General features: G+C 35.1%; 1 protein-coding gene across 1 annotated transcript; it reads left to right on the top strand.

Moving 5' to 3' along the window:
- The first annotated feature begins 15,555 nt into the window (after positions 1-15,555).
- On the top strand, positions 15,556-18,293 carry LOC103326600 (pirin-like protein). Its single transcript, XM_008228839.2, has 6 exons — positions 15,556-15,851; positions 16,002-16,051; positions 16,150-16,188; positions 16,284-16,312; positions 16,827-16,993; positions 17,719-18,293. Exons 1-6 carry the CDS (start codon positions 15,745-15,747, stop codon positions 18,221-18,223), a joined length of 897 nt encoding a protein of 298 aa, XP_008227061.2. The 5' UTR covers positions 15,556-15,744; the 3' UTR covers positions 18,224-18,293.
- The last annotated feature ends 1,786 nt before the right edge of the window (positions 18,294-20,079 follow it).

Here is a 20,079-nt window from a genome sequence, read left to right as displayed (position 1 = left end):
GTTCCCCATTGTTGAGGAAAAATTACTATAAAATCTTTATTTTTTGGTGTAGGGGTGTAAGAATGCGATTCCAGAGCGTCTTGTTCGTTTTTAAAGAGATCACGTTATATACATTCTGTATTGCTTGTATTTGCCCTGGTATTGCATGTATATTTCTTCTATATAGCCCACGTATTGCTTGTGTATTGCCATTCTAAGAGAATTTGCAGATATTGAAAACAAGAGAGAAAAGGAAGCCAATCAATATATTGCGCTTATATTGCCTATGTATTGCCCTTGTATCACTTTGTTTTTCAAGTCTTTTCGAAAGAAATTATATAGTGGGAGTATTTAATTTTTGTGTTGCCCTCTTATTACCTACGTATTACGCTATTACTGCTGCGTATTACCCTTAAATTGTGGTTGTATTGCAGGCTCGACAGCAGTACAATGGCAATACATGGTCAATACGTGGCAATATATGGGCAATACATTGGCAATATATTGGCAATGCATGGGCAATACACGGGCAACATTGGCATTAATTTGGGCAATATGAGGGTTATATGAAGGGAATATAAAAACTCCATTACCCCACTATAATTTCATTCCAACAGACTTGAAAGCAAAAGTGATAGGGAGGCAATACATTGACAATACAGGAGCAATAGGAGGACTATACAGAGGCAATACAAAAACTCCATAATCCCACCTTTTTGCAGATAGTCCATATAATTAATTTCAGGACAGATTTGAAACTGATAAAGTACAATGAAACCAGAGCATGTTTATTAACAAACTATACTGTAAAAAACATCTCCAAAGCAGTCGAATTTGCAGCATTTACTGTTGCAACCATTCCTCGTTTTTCAGAACCATTGTCACTCAAGGAATTCATAGCTTCTTTACGGACTTTCAAAACCAAAGGAAAACCTACAAAATAGAAATGGAAAGTACATAAAGTTCCAAGAGATCAATTACTATCAACTATGATGTGTATATTCTATCAAGGACATAACCCAACCATTTTTTAAGTGATGAAATATAGTAGCATTACTTACAGTAATTTCTTTGTTTTTGATTAGAGAAATGTACTTCATAGAAACATGACAATCAATGCAAACAATTAAATTCTTCATCACCCTTACTATTGCACTCTCAGGAGTGTTCGAAAATCCAAAAGCAATGAAACCAATACAGAACTGGTGAACCTGTATGGTGTATAAAGTGAGCTATGAAACCTATTTCAAAATTCAAAACATAATGAACTACTTGAAAAAACTGTCCTTTCTACTCTCATATTGCAAATTATTTGCTCGTGAAATTTTTTCCAGAAACTTATTTCCTTTAAATAGGATTAGACGCCAAACCCCTAAAAATCAAAATTGAAGCAAAAACTGACCTAACTAACCTATTTCTATGCTAGAGAATATCAAGATTTGATTTTTATTTTTTTGTGTTATTTTGAGAAAAATGATTCCTGTGTATTGAAGAAGGAGAAAAATAGCTTAGAACTCAAAATTACAAAAACAAAGTGACAAGAGGATCAGAAGAGAGCACCAGGTGACAACGGGTATGGCGGGTTGCCGTTGTTGATGCGTCCTTTTCTATTCCTTCTGTTTCTCCTTTGTGTAGGCTTTTGTTGTTGGGGTGGTTGTGTGTGTGTGCGTGGTCTCCTCCTGAATTATGGTGCTGGTCTCAGATGCTCTACGTCCGACAGAGGAGAGAAGAGCTAGAGAGTTGTGTTCAAATCAGAAATGAATTTTTGTGAGTGGATAAATAGGTGAATATTGAAGTATTTATAAGGAGGGTAACATGGTACTTTCAGGTTAGAAAGTGAGTATTTGTGGTTAAGTTTTATAAAGTGATGATTTCTGATTAAGGTTTATCTTTAGTAACTAAGTAAGTCAATTTCCCTTCTTTTTTTTTAACCATATTGTATTAGCTAGCTGTTACTTGCGGGAAAGAGGAAATATGTTTGCGCATGTGTTTGGGTTTGCAGGGTAGTCCGATTGAATGGTTTTACACGCCGACACCACCATCAGTTTGCTGACACAAGGTGGGGCTTTTGGCATAGTTACATGGGTTGGATCTTTAATAGCACACATCGTTTTGGACAAGTAAAAACACACACCTTTCTCTCTCTCTCTCTCTCTCTCTCTCTCTCTCTCTCTCTCTCTTACCTTTTTTTGAACTTTTTTAAACGGAAATTTGCAGTATGGCGGACTCAAGAACGTTGGAAGATTTGAAGAAGCAGCCATTCTATAAGTTTCTTCATTTTACTCACCTGGTACATTCAGTTCTTCTTGGAGGTTTACTACATGCTGTGGGTGGATTTTCCTTCTTGGTTTGGGGACTGGTGAGATTGTTTACTGGTTAATTGCCAATTTAAATTTCCCTAACCGTTTTATTAGTTCCTGAACTTGGTTGAGTACCTCAATTTTCAATATGGTTCTCGTGATCCTTTAACTTCACTTTCGTTAGGACAAATGATCGTGTCGTTAATTTTGTTAACTTTTCTATTAAATGCAGGGGCAAAATGGTATTTTTGTATAAAAATTGATTAAAATATGAATAAAAAATCAAACAACTGAAAAATTAAAATTAAACTCCCTCTCTGCCCATCTATCCTGATTTCTACTCCCCAAAAACTTAATTTTTCTTTTTTTTTTGTTGGTTATTTATTTATTTTTTTATTTATTGTTATTTTAAAGATATTATGTTTTATTCATTTTTTGGTTTTAATGTAAAAATACCATATTGCCCCTACATTTAACAAATAAAGTTAATAAAATTGGGTCACCATTTTGTCACCAATTTTGGTTTGTGAGGGTTACTAAAGGCATCATTTTTACTTTTTGGTGAAAAAAGTCACTAAAAAAAAAGGTGACTAAAAGCCTTTTTAGTCACCAAAAAATAAAAATGGTAATCTGTTGCCTTTAGTAACCCCCACAACAGTCACCAAAACTGGTGACAAAATGGTAACTATTGCCACTTTTTTTTGTAGTGATAACCATTTGTCCTAACGAAAGTGAAGTTAAAGGACCACCATAACCATTTTGAAAATTGAGATATTCAAATACAAATCGGGTCTAAGTTCAGGAATTAATAAAATGATTAACCCTACTTTTGAATAGGCACACCCCATGCTCTTCAAAATCTCATACCAAAAGTAAGTAATGTGAAAAATTTATACAAGGCGGTTGACGTAAGTGTAAGCCGTGTAGATAGGTCATCCATCCAAATACGTATTTATTATATCTACATTTTTCAATGTAATCAATCATAGAAAAACTATCTAAATTAAAAAGTTGAATATTTTGGGCTCGAATCCAGAAGCCCCTTCAGAAGGGGTATTTTCTCCTTTGTCAACCCAATTGAATCATAATAGTAAATGGGGTCTAGGGTCTAGTGAAAAAGGACATTTCACTTGCAAACCAGCGATTTCATGTTCGAACCTTGATGGCACCATTGATAGTGCGTGCACGTAAAAAACCCCCTTCCCCTTTCGCTTCTATTTTTTTTAAAGTAACTGAATCATATATGTCATTCGTTCAAACAAGAATTTGGCTTGAACAACACCTCGTTCGATAAATTCAGTTGGCCACATGTGGGGAAAGAAACCATGAAACACCGGATGATATGTCTACGAACAATTGGTATATTGTATATATATTCCTCACTCTGCTATATTTCATCTTTGCTAAATGAAAATTTGAGATCCTAAAAGTTTCATACAAATTTTTAACAATTTAGGTTAGTCGCGTTGTTAACGCTTAGAGAAGGGTAGCATAATCACCACCACGCTTTTGAATACCCAGCTCGACAAGGGCTGGAAGTGGTGGCAATTTGATCTTCCTTGGTACATAATCAGATCTCTTGAAGCTTATTGGATTGGCAACATATGCGAAAGTCCCAATTGAAATTCAAAAACAACGAAAAGCTTCAAATCCAAGAATCATGGCAACTCAAAATTTGGGTTTGAAGATTTACTCTGCTATATGTATGTATACGATGGATAACTAGTTGTCAAGTCCTATATGCATTTGTAATGTGGTCAAATTCATGCATATGGTGTTGACCTTGGGGTTATTCTCGTATTTCTGAGGCTTCTTAAATAATCACTTGTAACCATATTAGTGGAATAATCAGCTATGAAAAGTGTTTAATTTTAGCATTGAAGTAATTATGTGTACTATGGATAAAATTGACATGATGTTGAAGGTGTTATTAGTTACTTGTTTAGTAAAAATAAATCTTACTTGCATTTGCATTCCACAATTATTAGTTAAGATTGAAATAAGAGTTTTTTATTATTATTATAATCAAATATAAACTTGGGAAGCTTTAGTATTATACCCAAAATAGGGGCTGAAATTATATAAAAAAGCATTACTTGTGCATCCTTATTTCAGAATTGCTGGACATTTCTTATGATTGAAAAATTTGTTGAGGTTTTCATTTGAAAAACTTGTTATGCATTTTAATATATATATATATATATATATACTTGTATGTCAAGAACTGAGGTTTAGCAAGTTGAGCATTTAATTATCTGTTTATTCATCACCTATTTATACTTGCTCATATGATTAATTGTGTTATAAGAGTATAAATATGATATTGGAATAATATGCAAGCAGAGAGCAAGGTGGTTAATTAACTAGTTAAGTAGTTGATGCATATATTTGGTGGTTGAAAAGGAAGTAATATAACCTTTTGGTTTTTATCAGATTTTGGTATATATATATATATATAAATATACAGATATATATCGATACATTTAAGCTTAGTTGAGAACTAGTTTATTGAATAAGTTCAATTCAGAACTAGTTTATTGAAAGTTTATGTAAATAACAGATTATGATTTTCAAACCCACCATAGGGTACCCCCTAGTTGCCTTGAGATAGTTTATGCCCCACGAGTATCGAGGACGCCTGAATCGTGTGGTGCAAGGATTGTGGCTCAGGTGACTAATGGTCCCCGAGACCTGTGAGGAATGAGACTCGGATGGACTTGGTGTCTTCGGGACCTGCGAGGATTGCGGCTCAGATTCAAGTTTTATCTCTGAGACCGAGGAATGCGGCTCGGTTAACTTTGTGTTTCCGAGGCCTGCGAGGATGGAATTGACGGATAAATGGAATTGACGGTATTAAAAGAATTGACGGTATTAAAGGAATTGAAGGATCAAATATGAGGGTACACCTAGGTGGAGAGGATTTAAGTTTTGAGATTTTTTTTAAAATAAATTAAGGATTTATACAGTTAGCATTATTTATTTAAACATCACAGTTGTTTTACAAGTAATAGATGGAGTATATATATGCATATATATATATATATGTATTTACTTATGGACTTTATTTATTTTAGTTTAGTTTGCTTTAATTCATCTTAGTTTATTTTATTTAAGTTGTTTTATTTTATTTCATGTAAGTTGTTGGCTTTCATATTTTACTATTGGATATGGTATTAAACAGTTCCAGTAATACTAGCATATTTTGCCCCACGAGTCTTACAGTTACCTGATGTGGAGCTGTGCGGATCAGTTGACAGATGTCTCCTGAGTCCAGCAAGGATTACAGAACATGATGAATTATACATTCAATGTTTTTCAGCAGAACTACTATTTGATAATCATGCATAAGTAAGAATGCACGAGTTAAAATGTTTGAGGTTGCCAGAGTATTTTTATTGATCTCAAAGTTGACATGAATCTCCTGAGCAGATTGAATTATTTGATTTGTTGCAACCTGAGACTTGAGTGCTACAATGCTTGATTCCTTTTGGATATAATTCATTACATGCTGGCAGTTGTAATACAGATACATATTTAAACATATATGCTTGTTTTACAGGTAGAATGTTTTTGGGAATGTTCATTTACAAGGAAAACTCTGCCCAATTTTCGTAGAAGTTGCACTTGAATTTCAGTTAAAAAGGGCAATTAGTCTTTTGTGCCCAACATTAGCCAAGTGTCGGACACTCCTAGGAAAAAGGGGATTTTAGCTAAATATCAGATTAATGGCAGCAGAGTTTTAAATTTATCATAAATTCAGTTAATTAGCAGATCTTTTCAGAGTTTTATACTTTCTTAAGCTACCTCAAGTACCCATATATACATAGGTTGCCTTCAGATTTTATTGATTGTCTTATAGATACAGTTATTGAGATGCAAGTGGTGTGTGCAGTACTAGAAGAGCGTACTTAAGCATCCGAGTAGCAGTCGTAGGCCCAGCACCTCCACCCCATCTAGTGAATGATAAGTAAATTCCGAGGACAAAATTTTTATAAGGGTGGGAGATTGTAACAACCCGTTCCTTAATTAATATTTAATTATTAATTTATTCCAATAAAAGACCATTATATCCTTAGAATATTTTAGGGAGTTTCACTAAAACACCCAAAGTGGGGATTGAAATTATAAAAAAACCCAAGCACTATTTAAACATATAAACACACCCAAAACCCATCATTACACACACTCAAAACCCATTTATAAACACACCCAAAAAGTTGACTTTGGGGTTGATTTTGGGTGTGTTTCTATGTTTAAATAGTGTTTGGGTTTTTTTATAAATACATGTCTAGGATTGGGTTTATTTATAAATTTGTAAATATTTTATTAGTTTAAAAGTTGACTTTTTGACCGAGTAGGAATTTGGGGATTTCAGTTATACCGCTGCGTAGAGCGCGATGAAACGAGTCCGTAGACCGTAGTGGACTCAAATCGGAGTTGTAACGAAGAAGTTACGATTAAAAGAAGTTCAGTGACATAACCGTAAATATTTCGAACTTCAGTTTATATAAACCCAGAAATTTCTGGATTCGAGGGCACGACCAGCCGACTTTGGGAGCTGTTTTCTCACCGACCTCCGATTCAGGCAAGACCAGTGCCAAACGAACCACCAAACTTCCCTCTTCCAGTCCCAGCCCTTCACCGCCTCGATTCGCTGCCATAGTAGCCGGAATCCCTCGCCATAGTCGCCGAATCCGCCACAAAGCGGTGCCGATGCTTTTGATGAACTTCCAACCTTTCGTTCTTCGTCGTCCGGCCACCAAATCGGACGAGTGAGGTATGGTTTTCTAGCTATTTTTCATGCTCTAGCTGCTGGTTGGGTAGGATTTCAGAAATTTCAAGCATAGATAGCTCGATTTACGAGTTAGGTTTCAGCCGGTTTTGAGAGCACAGTTCCTGCCAGTTCCGGCCACTTTTTGGGGTATGTCCAAGAACAAAACTTGTTCCAAATGGGGTATGTTACCTAAGTTAGGAGTTTGGACGGGTGGTATAGAGTTTTTCAGACCGCCAGGAATTGATCAAGCCACCCACGCGCGGCGCATGTGGCGGCGCGTGGGCGATTGGTAGAGACCACTTTCAATTTTAGAATGATCCTTGGGTCGTCACGAGCGCGTAGGAATTCGCAGATCTTAATTTGGTTAACATTTGAACCCCAAACGGATCTCGCATATTGTGTGATTTCCGGATTCAATAGTTTCGAACCGTTGGATCGTAACCATTTTCGGATATGGTAATCTAGACTTGGCCAGGATCGTATAGTGTTTGACGAATCATAAAACGGAGTCCCGGATACTCAGGAATGCCAATCCTAGAACCAGGTTTACAGAAATGCCTGGGCTTACATATCGAATGAAGAAAGAACTACGTGTGGCTTGATCCTCGTAAAGGGCACGTGGCAGCCTACGCTATCAAAGCGCAGCCACGAGTTAGGGGCTCAGGTTTATGTTACTATTTTCATGGCATTTTGGTCATTTACGATCCACGGTTACCATGTGTCAGTTTTAAATAGGTTTTGACCCGAATTCCAAAGTGGAAATTGGGTCAGGTCGTTTCAGACTAAGTTTTATATTTCCTATTATTATATTATATATTTATATAATTTATACAAATCTTAAATCATACTACTTATTTAGGGTTATTCACAGCAATGATCTCTAAACTATACCCGTAGTTATATTTGGGTCACTAAACTCAATTATTAGTTGCAGATATCACTCAAGTATGTGTTTTGTTGCACCAATAGTCCTTCCATCAAGTTTGTGAGTTTCTTCCTTTTAAAATGACGACGTGGCAAGCATCTCACAGATTCTTGATGGTCAAATCTGGCTTTTCAGTTAATTAAGACAAATCTTTTGTTTTTGAAGAGAACGTTAAATAGAACTGGCAGTCTGAGCAAAAGGGAAAAATCGCGAAGGTCTAGGGTTTTCAAATCGAGAGGTATTTGACTTCGATTTTTGGGGGATTTTGGAACATTATCTCAGTATTATGCTTTAATGAACTAAGTTGCGAAGGATTTTGAGTTAAAAAAAGCGATAAAGTATAGATCTAGGATTTCAATTTCATGGAAATCACAAAGAAAAGTGTTGGGTCTACTGTGTGTGGAGGCTTCTTCAAATGGATTCAATTTTTCGATGGTCGAGAACACCCCCAAGTATGGTAAGTTACTATTACCTAAATATTCCTTATGCATTTTATATTTCAATAAATTTTTTTTGCAAATGTGTGGTCCTATTGTTGACAATGAAGTTTTGGCTTCAAGGTTGAAAAAAATGTAAGTTTGAGTCTTTATTATTGTTTGTGGTCCCATTTATGTCGGTTTGTCATGGAAGTGATTTCACACTTGCACATGTCTGCACTTACTTTGTCTTCATTGTTTACTTTGTCCTCATTGTCATGGAAATTGTTTGTAAGCATACCTTTGTGTAATGTGATAGATAAAGCAGAGCTGTGTACTTTCGAAATCCACCACTTTGGTCTGTTGGAGAATGGCGTGTATAAGGAAGGCAAAGTATGCTATGTTGACAACTATATTCATGACTATCTCTCATTATTGGATTTAAAGAAAATTGGGATAGATCTTGGATACAAAGTTGATATAACACAAAGGGTTACAAACTTAAAAGTTTACTATAAGGGGCCTGCAAAAATTGGTCAACGTGTTGTGAATGAGGTTGTAAATGATAGTTGTATTCTAAGGTTGGTTGGGAGCATTTCATCATATCAAGTATTGGTGTTGTATTACCATGATCCTACTCATAACAACGAGCTAGAGAGTGAAGACAAATAGCAACAACAAGCATAGTGAGGATGTTGGCAATGAAAAGGAAGAGGAAGAGGAGGAAAAAGAGGATGTTATTGTTGACAGTGATTATGAATTAAGTGAAAAAGAAAATGGTAATAAAGAGGCTGCATCAAGAGCACAACCAAGGAACGATGCACCAAATGTTGAATATGCACAATGTTTTGAAGAGATGAATGAAATGCGTCTTAATGAAGCTATAGGGGAGATATCAGATGATGATGAAGATAGTGATCGACTTCCTTTTGATGGTGATAGCTCTGGTGGTGAGGAAGATTGTCAAAAAAAGACAAGCTAGAGGAAATGAAATAAGCAAAATTTTAAATAGTCTAGGAAATAAACTGATTTGAGAAATCCAGAGTTTAGAATTGGAATGCAATTTGCCAATAAGGATGAACTCAAGGAAGCTATTAGGGAGTATGTAATTGTGCAAGAGAGTAATGTTAAATTGGTGAAGAATGATAATAAAAGGATTCAAGCAAAGTGTGTAGGTCACACGAAATGCCCTTTTATTCAGTTTGCTTCCAAGATAGACAAAGATGAGCAGACATTTGCCATAAAGACTCTCTCCTTAGAGCATGAGTGTACTAGAGTGGACAAACTTAAATATACTAATTCAAGGTGGTTGTCAAAAAGATTTGCTGACAAGATTAGGAAAAATCCTGGGTAGAATGTGGGGGCATTCCAGTCTGAGGTATTAGAAAAGTATCATATGAATGTTTCAAGGAATCAGATTTATAGAGCAAAGAGCTTGTCCAAGGTGATCATTGAAGGAAGCTATGTGGAGCAATATGCGAGGCTATGGGACTATGCAGAAGAATTGAAGAAGGCTAACAGGGCAGCACTGTGATTATAAAGAATAAGATGAAGGGTAATGTACCTATGTTTGAAAGAATTTATGTATGTTTGGAAGCTTGTAAGAGGGGATTTTTGGCAGGATGTAGACTCTCATTGGTGTAAATGGATGCCATTTAAAGGGACCTTACATAGGGCAAGTTTTAACGGCCATTGGTGTTGATGGGAATAATGGAATGTACCCAGTTGCTTATGCTGTTGTAGAGGTGAAATCAAAAAGTAGTTGGATTTGGTTCCTTGAAATTTTGATTGAAGACTTAAAAATTGAGAATGGGAAAGCTTGGGTGTTTATGAGTGACAAGCAAAAAGATCTAATACCTGCAATTGAGATATTGCTTGCAACAACTAAGCACAAAATGTGTGTTAGGCATCTCTACAACAACTTCAAGACAGAGCATGCTGGCCTTGCACTGAAAAACATTCTTTGGGCTGCGATAAGAGCAACTATCATTCCCTGGTATGAAGTAGAAATGGACAAGATGAAAGAGCAAGATGAAGAAGCGTGGAAGTTGTGAAAAGACCAGCCAAAAATTGGAGTAGATCTCATTTTGAGCCACATTCTAAGTGTGATCTATTGTTAAACAACCTTTGTAAATCCTTTAACTCTTGCAATTTAGATTCAAGAGAAAAGTTTATCTTAACATATCTAGAAAGGAGTAGAGTTTATATCATGTTAAGGATGGCTAATAGAAGGATTGCTGGTACGGTTTGAAGACATCCAATTGGCCCTAGGATTCTCAAGATCGTTGAGAAGAACAAGTTGGGAGCTAGTCAATGCATTCTTAGATTAGCATGTGAGAGCAAATACCAAGTGAGCCATATGTATGGAGGAGAGTATGTAGTGGATCTAAAAGCTAAGACTTGCTCTTATAGAAGATGGGATTTGTGTGGGATCCCATGTTCTCATGCTATTTCTTGTATCTTTCAAAAGAAGGCAAATGTGTTTGACTATGCACATGACTGCTATAAGAAAGAAGCCTACCTGAGTTTATATGAACCTATGGTACACCCAATACCATCCATGGACCAGTGGTAGAGAACTAATTGGCCTCCAATTAAACCTCCTCCATATAAGAAGCAGCCTGGAAGACCTAAGAAATCAAAGAATAAAGAACCAGTTGAGGTTGAAGTACCTATTCCAATTCCTCCAAACCCTTTGCCCCCATATTACAATCCACCACCTACTAAGTTGAGAAGGATTTATGTCAAGATAAGATGCTCTATTTATGGCCAGGAGAGACATAATAAGACACGGCATGCCAACCAAGGGGCAGCATAGGTATTTGGGTTATATTTTCTTTAGTTTAATTTCCTTTTGTTATTATTTACTTTAATTAGTTTTTTGTTTTTGTTATTGTAGGACCTTCCTAATCAGCCCAACCAAGGAACATTTGGCTCTTCTACAGTCCAAGAGGCAGCTTAGGTATTTTAGTTAAAATCTCTTTAGTTTAAATCCTTTTTGTTCTTTAGGCCCAACCAAGGAACATTTGTTATTGTTTAGTTTATTTTTGTTTTTTAGGCCCAGCCTAATCAGCCCAACCCAACTAGAGGCAGAGAGAGAGGTAGAGGTACTACTACAGGAAGAAGGATAGGAAATAGGAGAGGACAAATGCCAAATGGAAGAGGAAATGTAAGAGGAAATGTAAGTGACAACTCTGTCATGCTACTTTGGTTGGTTAATTTGGTCAGAAATTTAATTGATGTACTTTATTTAGTTAATATGGTTCCATTTTATTTTAGGTTGGAAATGGGACAGTAGAAATGCCAAACAAGCCATCATCATCACAACCACTCCCATCATCATCACAGCCACTCTCTTACACTAGAGCTACATCATCATCATTACAACCACCCAAGTCTCCTACCAAGAGATTCAAGTCTCCTGCCAAGAAGCTTAGACCATGGATGTTTTGAAGGCTAACTAGAAGGATGTCTGTTGGATGTCTTGTTTGAAGTAGTTAGATGTGTTTTGTGAATAGTTTGTTGGATGTGTTTTTTGAGTCTCTGGGCTGGAACCTAGTGTGGTTGTTTTGTATTTGGTACATTTTGGAACCTGAACTGGGTGTTTATGTTCATCTATCTTTATGCTTCTGTTTCACTTAGAACCTGATTTGGTACATTTTGGAACCTGTAACTGGGTGTTATATATGCTGAAGAAATTGTTTTATATTTCTCCCACCTCTTGATCAACACCTACTACTAGTTGTTCATATCACAATTATCCACTCATGCCCTCTCATCAACAAAATGGAAACAAATTGAATACACCAACACCAATATGCCCACCAAACTGGAACTGAAATTATATTGCAAAATGAACTATATATCGGTTACATTTCGACCTAATTGATCATAAGCTTTTCATAGTTTCCACCCAGAAATGTCAACCAATTGCTCAAGATACAGAGCATCATCATAATCACCAAAAACCCAAGACCCAATGATAGAAATGAAACCCCCCAAATTTGATTCTCTCTTGGTTGTTGGCCTATTGTTTTCTCTTCCCACAGTCTTTTCTGCTTGCCTAATTCTCCAACTTTGTACTCCAATTCCTTCTTTTCTCTCTCCACCATTTTCAGCTTATCTTCCACTTCTTTCTTCTGTTCTTCTATTAACTTTAGGTCCTTTTCCATTGCTCTCATTCTTCTTAGCAACCCAGGAATTAGTTCTTTTCCTCTAGCACAGGTTGGTGTGTCTAGTCACTCCTAATGATGCCCATTTCCACTGTTTCTCTGCAAAGTACATTTCATAACATCAAAGCTAAACCCATCAAGCAACAAAATAAAATTTCATAGATGAACTTACTCGACTCATCTCACAAGCCTCAAATCTTCTCATAGGATTTAAATCAGTCCATGAAGTCCAAGTTTTGATATATCCCCCGCACCTATATAGCTTCCTTGCACTAGAGCTCTGATTTGTTGATGAAGAAGAAATCTGCGACATTTTTGCGCATGCACTGTGTGGACTTCCCAGATTTCCTTCGAATTTCTAAAATTTCAACACATCTACTGTTTTCATGTCGATTTCTTCAAATATAAATGGGAATTAGATATTTATTTAGCGTCATATTTGACATTTTTCGAAGGGAAGTTACTTTAGATGGGAAGTTGGACATTGTAGACTTGAAAAGACAAATTTGCCCATGAAATTGACACCACATTAGCCAGACTTGACGAAAGGACTACTGGTGCAACAAAACACATACTTGAGTGACCTCTACAACTAATAATTGAGTTTAGTGACCCAAATGTAACTATGGGTATAGTTGAGGGACCATTTCTGCCAATAACCCACTTATTTATTTAGTTAACTTCCAGTCCATATGTAAACATTCTTATATTGTCTTATAAGTATATATATTAATTATCTTGTCTTAATACTATTTTTTTCCTTCAACAAAGTAGTTATTTATATTAATTTTTTCTTCTGTAATGGGACGGGTGGAACCCATTCTCAACGAAGGTGGGGATGGGGAATCCCCGATATAAATATTGCGGGTATTAAGGCAGGAATAGGGAGGAAAAAGTTTAATGAGGATGGGGATGGAGATGACATACCCACCCCCGATTCGACCCATTGCCATACATCTTTCCATGCAGGCCCCGCCCATAGAATACGCTAGTTGGGTGATGGCATAGGGCCCTGAAAAATAAGGCCTCCTATAAAACCTTTTAGCCCAAGAATTATAGTAACAAAAATGGCATTTTATTTGTGTAATTCATGCTTTTTGGGATTTATTCTGAAATATTTTTTGTATTTTTCTTTATTTTTCATATAGCAAGTCTCTTTTATATTTTATATTTTATATATACTAGCCTCTTGGCACATGCGTGGTTTTATTTTTTATTTTATTTTTAGAATTAAGAAAAAAGTAATATGGGTAGTTATGTTCCATAAAAGTAGGACTTATTATTTGATTTTTTTTTTAATTTTAATTTTTTTTAATATTAAAAAGTGTGAATTTACCATATTATCCTCATTTAATTAATAATTTCAATTCTTAATATTTGCATTAACCAAAGGCATTTTCTGGTATTTTAAATGTGTTATCTATATATGTAATAAGGTGAAACATTCAAAATACCAGAAAATGCCTTTAGTTAATGCAAATAATTGAAATTATTAATTAAATGAGGATAATATGGTAAATTCACACTTTTTCATATTTAAAAAATTAAAATTAAAAGAAAAATCAGATAATGAATCCTATTTTTATGGAATACAACTACCCATTATATTTTTTAATTCTAAAAATAAAATAAAAATAAAAAAGAAAACTAATTGACACATGCATTAGCATGTGCCAAGGGGCTAGTATAAATAATGTATGAAAAAAGGGATCTAATATGTAATAAGGTGTGCGTTGTCTTTCTGCGTCTTGGTACAGGTGTTAATTTGTCTTTGTTTGTACCCAGCTCGCCCACACTTTTAATTATCTCATTCAACCTAAATATGTCTTCCCACAAGATTCACATATATCTCATTTGATTTAGCTGTTCGAATTGAATGGTTTCAAACTCAAAAAGTCTACACGTTATTGAAAGTGGGACTCTTCATCTTTGATTTGATTCACTTTTGCTCCTTATTATCGAACGGTTGTCCTCACGTCATGCTTTTGTATCAATGATGTCAGTAAACCAAGGTTGTTAACTTACTTTCCTAATTATTTGAAAATTGTGGTCTTAATCACATGATAAATGCAGTCCACTATATGATTAGGCAAAATGAGAACAAATTAGATGAAAGTACCTAATTTCTAATTGCAAGTAATTAATCTTGGGAGGTCATGTGTATGAGATCAATGAAACATTTTCCTTGTCCGGATGGGCCCTTTTCTTGTTTTCCTTGTCTGTTTTTCCTTCTTTGTCCATTCTCTAAACAATATCGCTTTTTCTACGAAAACGGGAGCAAATGCATGAAACCTTCTCTTTTTCCAACATTCTTTTCAAACGCTAGCACAACGTCATGTTTATTTATGTTAGGAATTCACTGTTTATGGGCATTTAATTTGAAAACATGGAAAATTACATTTTAAAAATAAGAGAAACTAATGGAAATCCTTTTATCCGTGACTGCCTTCATGTTGTGTTACATGCTAATTCACAACAGAACTTTTCTTGTACATGGTGACCTGCAGAGATCAACTAATTTTTCGCCTCGTGATATTTATATCCGCTTTTACCCTCACTACTCGTGGTTTTATAAATGAGGGAAACAAAAAAAAAATTGTAAAAAAAATTGAACTTAAATTAAAATGCCATTTGTAGACGATTTTAAAAAAATGAAACATACGTCCAATTCTGTGATCATAATTCACAAACCTAATGTATATGCCTCAACTTCAAATGAAAAGACAGGACCATTGCGTAGGAAGGTTCCATAATGGGAAGACAAAATATCTTGCCATTGCTTTTTGCGAACCAACTTCCGATTTTGTTCCCAGAAATTGCGTGCCCCCACACAACATCTCTAAGCATGCATAAGCATGACCCATGCATTCCATAAGCCGTGGCACTCATGAAACTAACAGCTATGATCAAACCCACGACATCATCAAAACGTCATGCTGATGTCATACACTAAGGTACATAATAAAGTCCCTGGAGCTCAAGCAAACCTGTCCCATTTGGTCTTATTGGCTGTCAACAAAATTCACTTTGACCTTCCAAAAACATACCGTCTTTTTTCTCTCTCTAAATTCTCTCTCTCTCATTGCTATATATACACCTACAGATATCTCTCAATTTCCCTCACATTAATTTGAACCACTTTTCAAACCAAAGTTTTTTAAGACTGATAACAGAGAATATGCCTGAGAGAGAAGTTGTCAAAAAACCCCGTCTTGTGGTGAGGAAGTTCTTGGCTAGGCCTCAACATGAAGGAGTTGGGGCAGTTGTTAGAAGGAGCATTGGGAGGTAAGTTGATCAGTGAGTTCATGACAGATAGACCAGAAAAGTTCTTGTCTTTCATTCAAGACCAGAAAAGTTCTTGTTTTCATTCAAATGAAGGGAAAGATTGGGGAATTTGAGATGTTTGAATCAATGGGTTGTTGCATTTTTGTGCAGGTTTGAGCTGAAATACTTTGATCCTTTTCTTGTTCTGGATGAGTTCTCAGGTGGGCAGCTCTGTTTTTCTCTGTTTCTTTATTGTATGTAAATGTAATAGATGTGTTTGTTTACAGCTATTTTCTAATATTTTCTTTTGCAATTGCAGTTTCTGCTCCTGCTGGGTTTCCTGATCACCCACACAGAGGTCTTCATCACCGTCCTTGTAATTAGCTATGCTCATTGAGATTAATATCGGGTTGAATTCTAATTTTTTTTTTTTCTTTCTTTCTTAAATTACAGGGTTTGAGACAGTGACCTACATGTTGCAGGTATAAAGTCTTTATAATTATTTATTTGCTGTTTAAGTTACCTTTCCAGCTAATCAGTTTCTTGTAAATTAATTACCTGAAAACTTCCGCAGTGGACTAAGACATAATAATACCTCTTTTTTTTTCTTTTGTAATTAAAAAAATGAACCACCTGGAAACTAAAGTCTCCCTCACCTAACTGTTCTATGTGACTTTTTTCAAATAAACATGTTCAATGTGGCTTAGTACTTAATTAGTCAAATTGTTATGCATTTTTTTATTTTTTTCAATGGAAGGGAATCAAACCTTTAATCTAGGACGTAACGTTTTAATTTCAATGAAAAATAATACAAAATTCGAATAGCGTTCACTGCATGACTGGCAAGGTCAGCCTTCCAGACCTTGTTTTTTTTTTTTTTTTTGGTTACTATTTTCTTTGATGTGAACTGTATATGGGTAGGGTCTGATTAATGAAGGCTATTTGTATGATAAATAGACTTACGTTAGTTGAATGAAATTGGTTTTGGGTGATCAGGGAGCTGTCACACATGAAGACTTTGAAGGGCACAAAGGGACAATAGGAGCCGGTGACTTACAATGGATGACCGCAGGAAGAGGTATTGTTCATTCAGAAATGCCTGCGGCCCAGGGAACCCAAAAGGGTTTGCAGTTGTGGATAAACCTCTCCTCCAAACATAAAATGTATGTATATTCTTCTGTATTTTTATTGACCATGGTCCATGGATATGTATGAAGGGTGTGAGTCGACTTTATGACATATACTTGATGTCATCTAGGGTTCACTATAAAGCGTATACTAATTTGAAACATAAATAGGAAAACATTCTTCTGCGAGACAGTTTAACAACATAAAATGCTTATGTTACGAGTTGTGAATTTAAACTATTTGATTGAGTAAGTTTTTATCAGAATATGTAGTGTAGATTCACAACATTCAGCGTGAACGTCTTACACTACTAGTATGATAAGAGAATATTACCCGAATATTTATATGGAATATTTATGTCATTGGTCATGATGGGATATAATCCTTTTCAAAAAGTGCTTTTGAATGCAGCGCACATTCTGTGTGTGCAGGCCAGCCTGAAATATCTTAGCCATACTAAAATCCTATGGGCTTTTTACCCTCATATTCCGTGGTCATCAAGAAATCTTCTGTTCTGTGATGATACATCATTTGCTAGTGCTGGTCTAGCTTTCAACTTTTGGAAACTTAGGATAAGTTTTGACAAATGGAGCTAAGACTTTGATAGTGGTTGATCAGCTTTTATTTCACACCATCATTTTTGCTTTTAACTCATTAAAAAAGTGACAGAAGTCCTTGTCGCAATCAAATAGTATTCTTCGAATTAGGTAGCTTTTTTTCTTTCTAATCTATAATCATTATGTAAATTTTGTTAACACAGGATTGAGCCAAAGTACCAAGAAATGCTGAGCAAGGACATTAAGGAGGCTGCAAAAGATGGGGTGAAAGTTAGGGTAATAGCTGGAGAGGCCTTGGGAACAAAGTCACCAATTTACACAAGGACCCCAACCATGTACTTGGACTTCACTCTGAAATCAGGGGCTATTTTGCAACAGCCAATACAAGTATCATGGAATGCATTTGTGTATGTGTTGGAGGGTGAGGGTATTTTTGGAAGTCCAAAATCTTTGCCAGTGACAGCCCACCATCTTCTCCTTCTTGGATCTGGGGATGGCTTGGAGGCATGGAACAAATCTTCCAAGCCCCTTAGATTTATATTAATTGGAGGTGAACCTTTGGGTGAGCCAATAACACAATATGGGCCTTTTGTGATGAACACTCAAGAAGAGATTGACCAAACCATTGATGATTTTGACAATTGTGTCAACGGATTTGAGAAGGCAAGACATTGGAGTTCTGGAGATGCACTTAGCCTTGATTTTTAGGTCTTTTGTTATTTGATAATTTATTGGTTGATTTTGGAAGATGTGGAAATAAAAGTAGTTAATTGTTTAATCCTTTTGTCTACATCAAAATTTATGATTTGGATAAAGAACCACAAGCAGTTTGATGGGTACATTTCTATTAAATTGATTGTACGAGATATATATATATACATATATATATATATATACACACCTTTTTATCATACAAACTGGGTTTGATAATGACAAATAATATAGAACAAACATAAAGATCCAAGAGATAATAAAGATGATGATCATTGTGAAGACAAAGTGCTTAAAATATTATGTGAAATGATAGAATGAGTACTGACGTTTTATCAACCTATATTCCTAAACAAATGCTTATATTGTCAAATTGTGAATTAAAACCACACATCTCTACAAAATATTAGCCTCATCTTCAAATTACATAAAACAATTTTCATGATGAAATGTGTTTATGCTCAATTTATTTAGTACTAGTGGTTGAGGGATCCCTTAAATAAGCTTATTTGAGGGACACCCCTTGTAGGGCCCACTCCGAATTGTATTTCACTAATCCAAACCGTCTATTTTGTAGATACATATTCAAAGATCATCTCTACAAAAAATCACTTAAATCCGATATCTTTTGACCATGCAATTGAGTTATTGAAATTTTAGTATTTTCTTGAAGCACCGTGTTCATTGATTTTGTAGGACACAATTGGATGTCGAAACGGTTTCCGATTTGTCTAATTTTTTGTAAGGATGATCTATAAATGAAGACCTAAAAAATAAATGGTTTTGATCATTGGAAAAAAAATTGTAGGGTACCCTAAAGGGCATCCTCAAATAAAATTATTTGAGGGATCCCTCAATAGAAAGGGACTGTATATATATATATACACACCTTTTTATCATACAAACTGGGTTTGATAATGACAAATAATATAGAACAAACATAAAGATCCAAGAGATAATAAAGATGATGATCATTGTGAAGACAAAGTGCTTAAAATATTATGTGAAATGATAGAATGAGTACTGACGTTTTATCAACCTATATTCCTAAACAAATGCTTATATTGTCAAATTGTGAATTAAAACCACACATCTCTACAAAATATTAGCCTCATCTTCAAATTACATAAAACAATTTTCATGATGAAATGTGTTTATGCTCAATTTATTTAGTACTAGTGGTTTTTCTTAATATGTAAAGTATTTGATAAGTCCATAAATTTACACATTTATGTACTGTTTATGCTTAGGTTTTTTAGGAGAATTGGATTTAAAAAGGACTTATTACTTTATTTTCTCAATTTTTTCAGTTTTTCAAAGCAGTTAATTGATTTTCAACGGAAATACGACTTTTTTGTGGATTTTTTGTACAAGACCAATTGGAGATGAAAGTTAAAATCTTGAAGATGGTTATGGAATTGTTATAGAATTTTCGGAGCAACCAATGAGAGCAGTCTTTGAAGTTAAGTCAACACAAGGTGCAATCTTGTCAAAACTGTGCTGCTATGGAAGAATGATTATTTGAAGATTTTCCTGATTTTTTCTCAAGACGTGCAATATATGGTTGGAAATATAAGACCTATAATTTAAATATTTTTCCTAAATGATCCTGAAGGAGGAATTACCTCAGACGTGTATAAAAAGAAACTAATCTGCTGTCCCAGTCAAAGAAGGATTTTGAGTCAAGACTTTCCTAGTTTTATGTCTTTACCTATTCTTTAGGGATTGGGACATCCTAGGTTATTTTCAAAGAACTTTTAGGACCCTAGGACGTGATATAAGGAGGTGGAAAATTTCAGAGAAAGGGGTTATGCAAAAAAAAAAATTATGAAATTTATACAATCCATGTAAAT

The sequence above is a fragment of the Prunus mume genome, linkage group LG3 (assembly GCF_029339155.1).
Source record: "Prunus mume cultivar Tortuosa linkage group LG3, ASM2933915v1, whole genome shotgun sequence".
In the NCBI taxonomy this organism is placed as follows: domain Eukaryota; kingdom Viridiplantae; phylum Streptophyta; class Magnoliopsida; order Rosales; family Rosaceae; genus Prunus; species Prunus mume.
This window is presented reverse-complemented; position numbering and strand designations above follow the sequence as displayed.

Coding starts and splice junctions, on each gene's coding strand:
- LOC103326600 (XM_008228839.2), top strand. CDS start 15,745: ATGCCTGAGAGAGAAGTTGTCAAAAAACCCCGTCTTGTGGTGAGGAAG. Junction 16,189..16,283: donor TCCTGATCACCCACACAGAG/GTCTTCATCACC, acceptor CTTAAATTACAG/GGTTTGAGACAGTGACCTAC. Junction 16,313..16,826: donor CAGTGACCTACATGTTGCAG/GTATAAAGTCTT, acceptor TTGGGTGATCAG/GGAGCTGTCACACATGAAGA.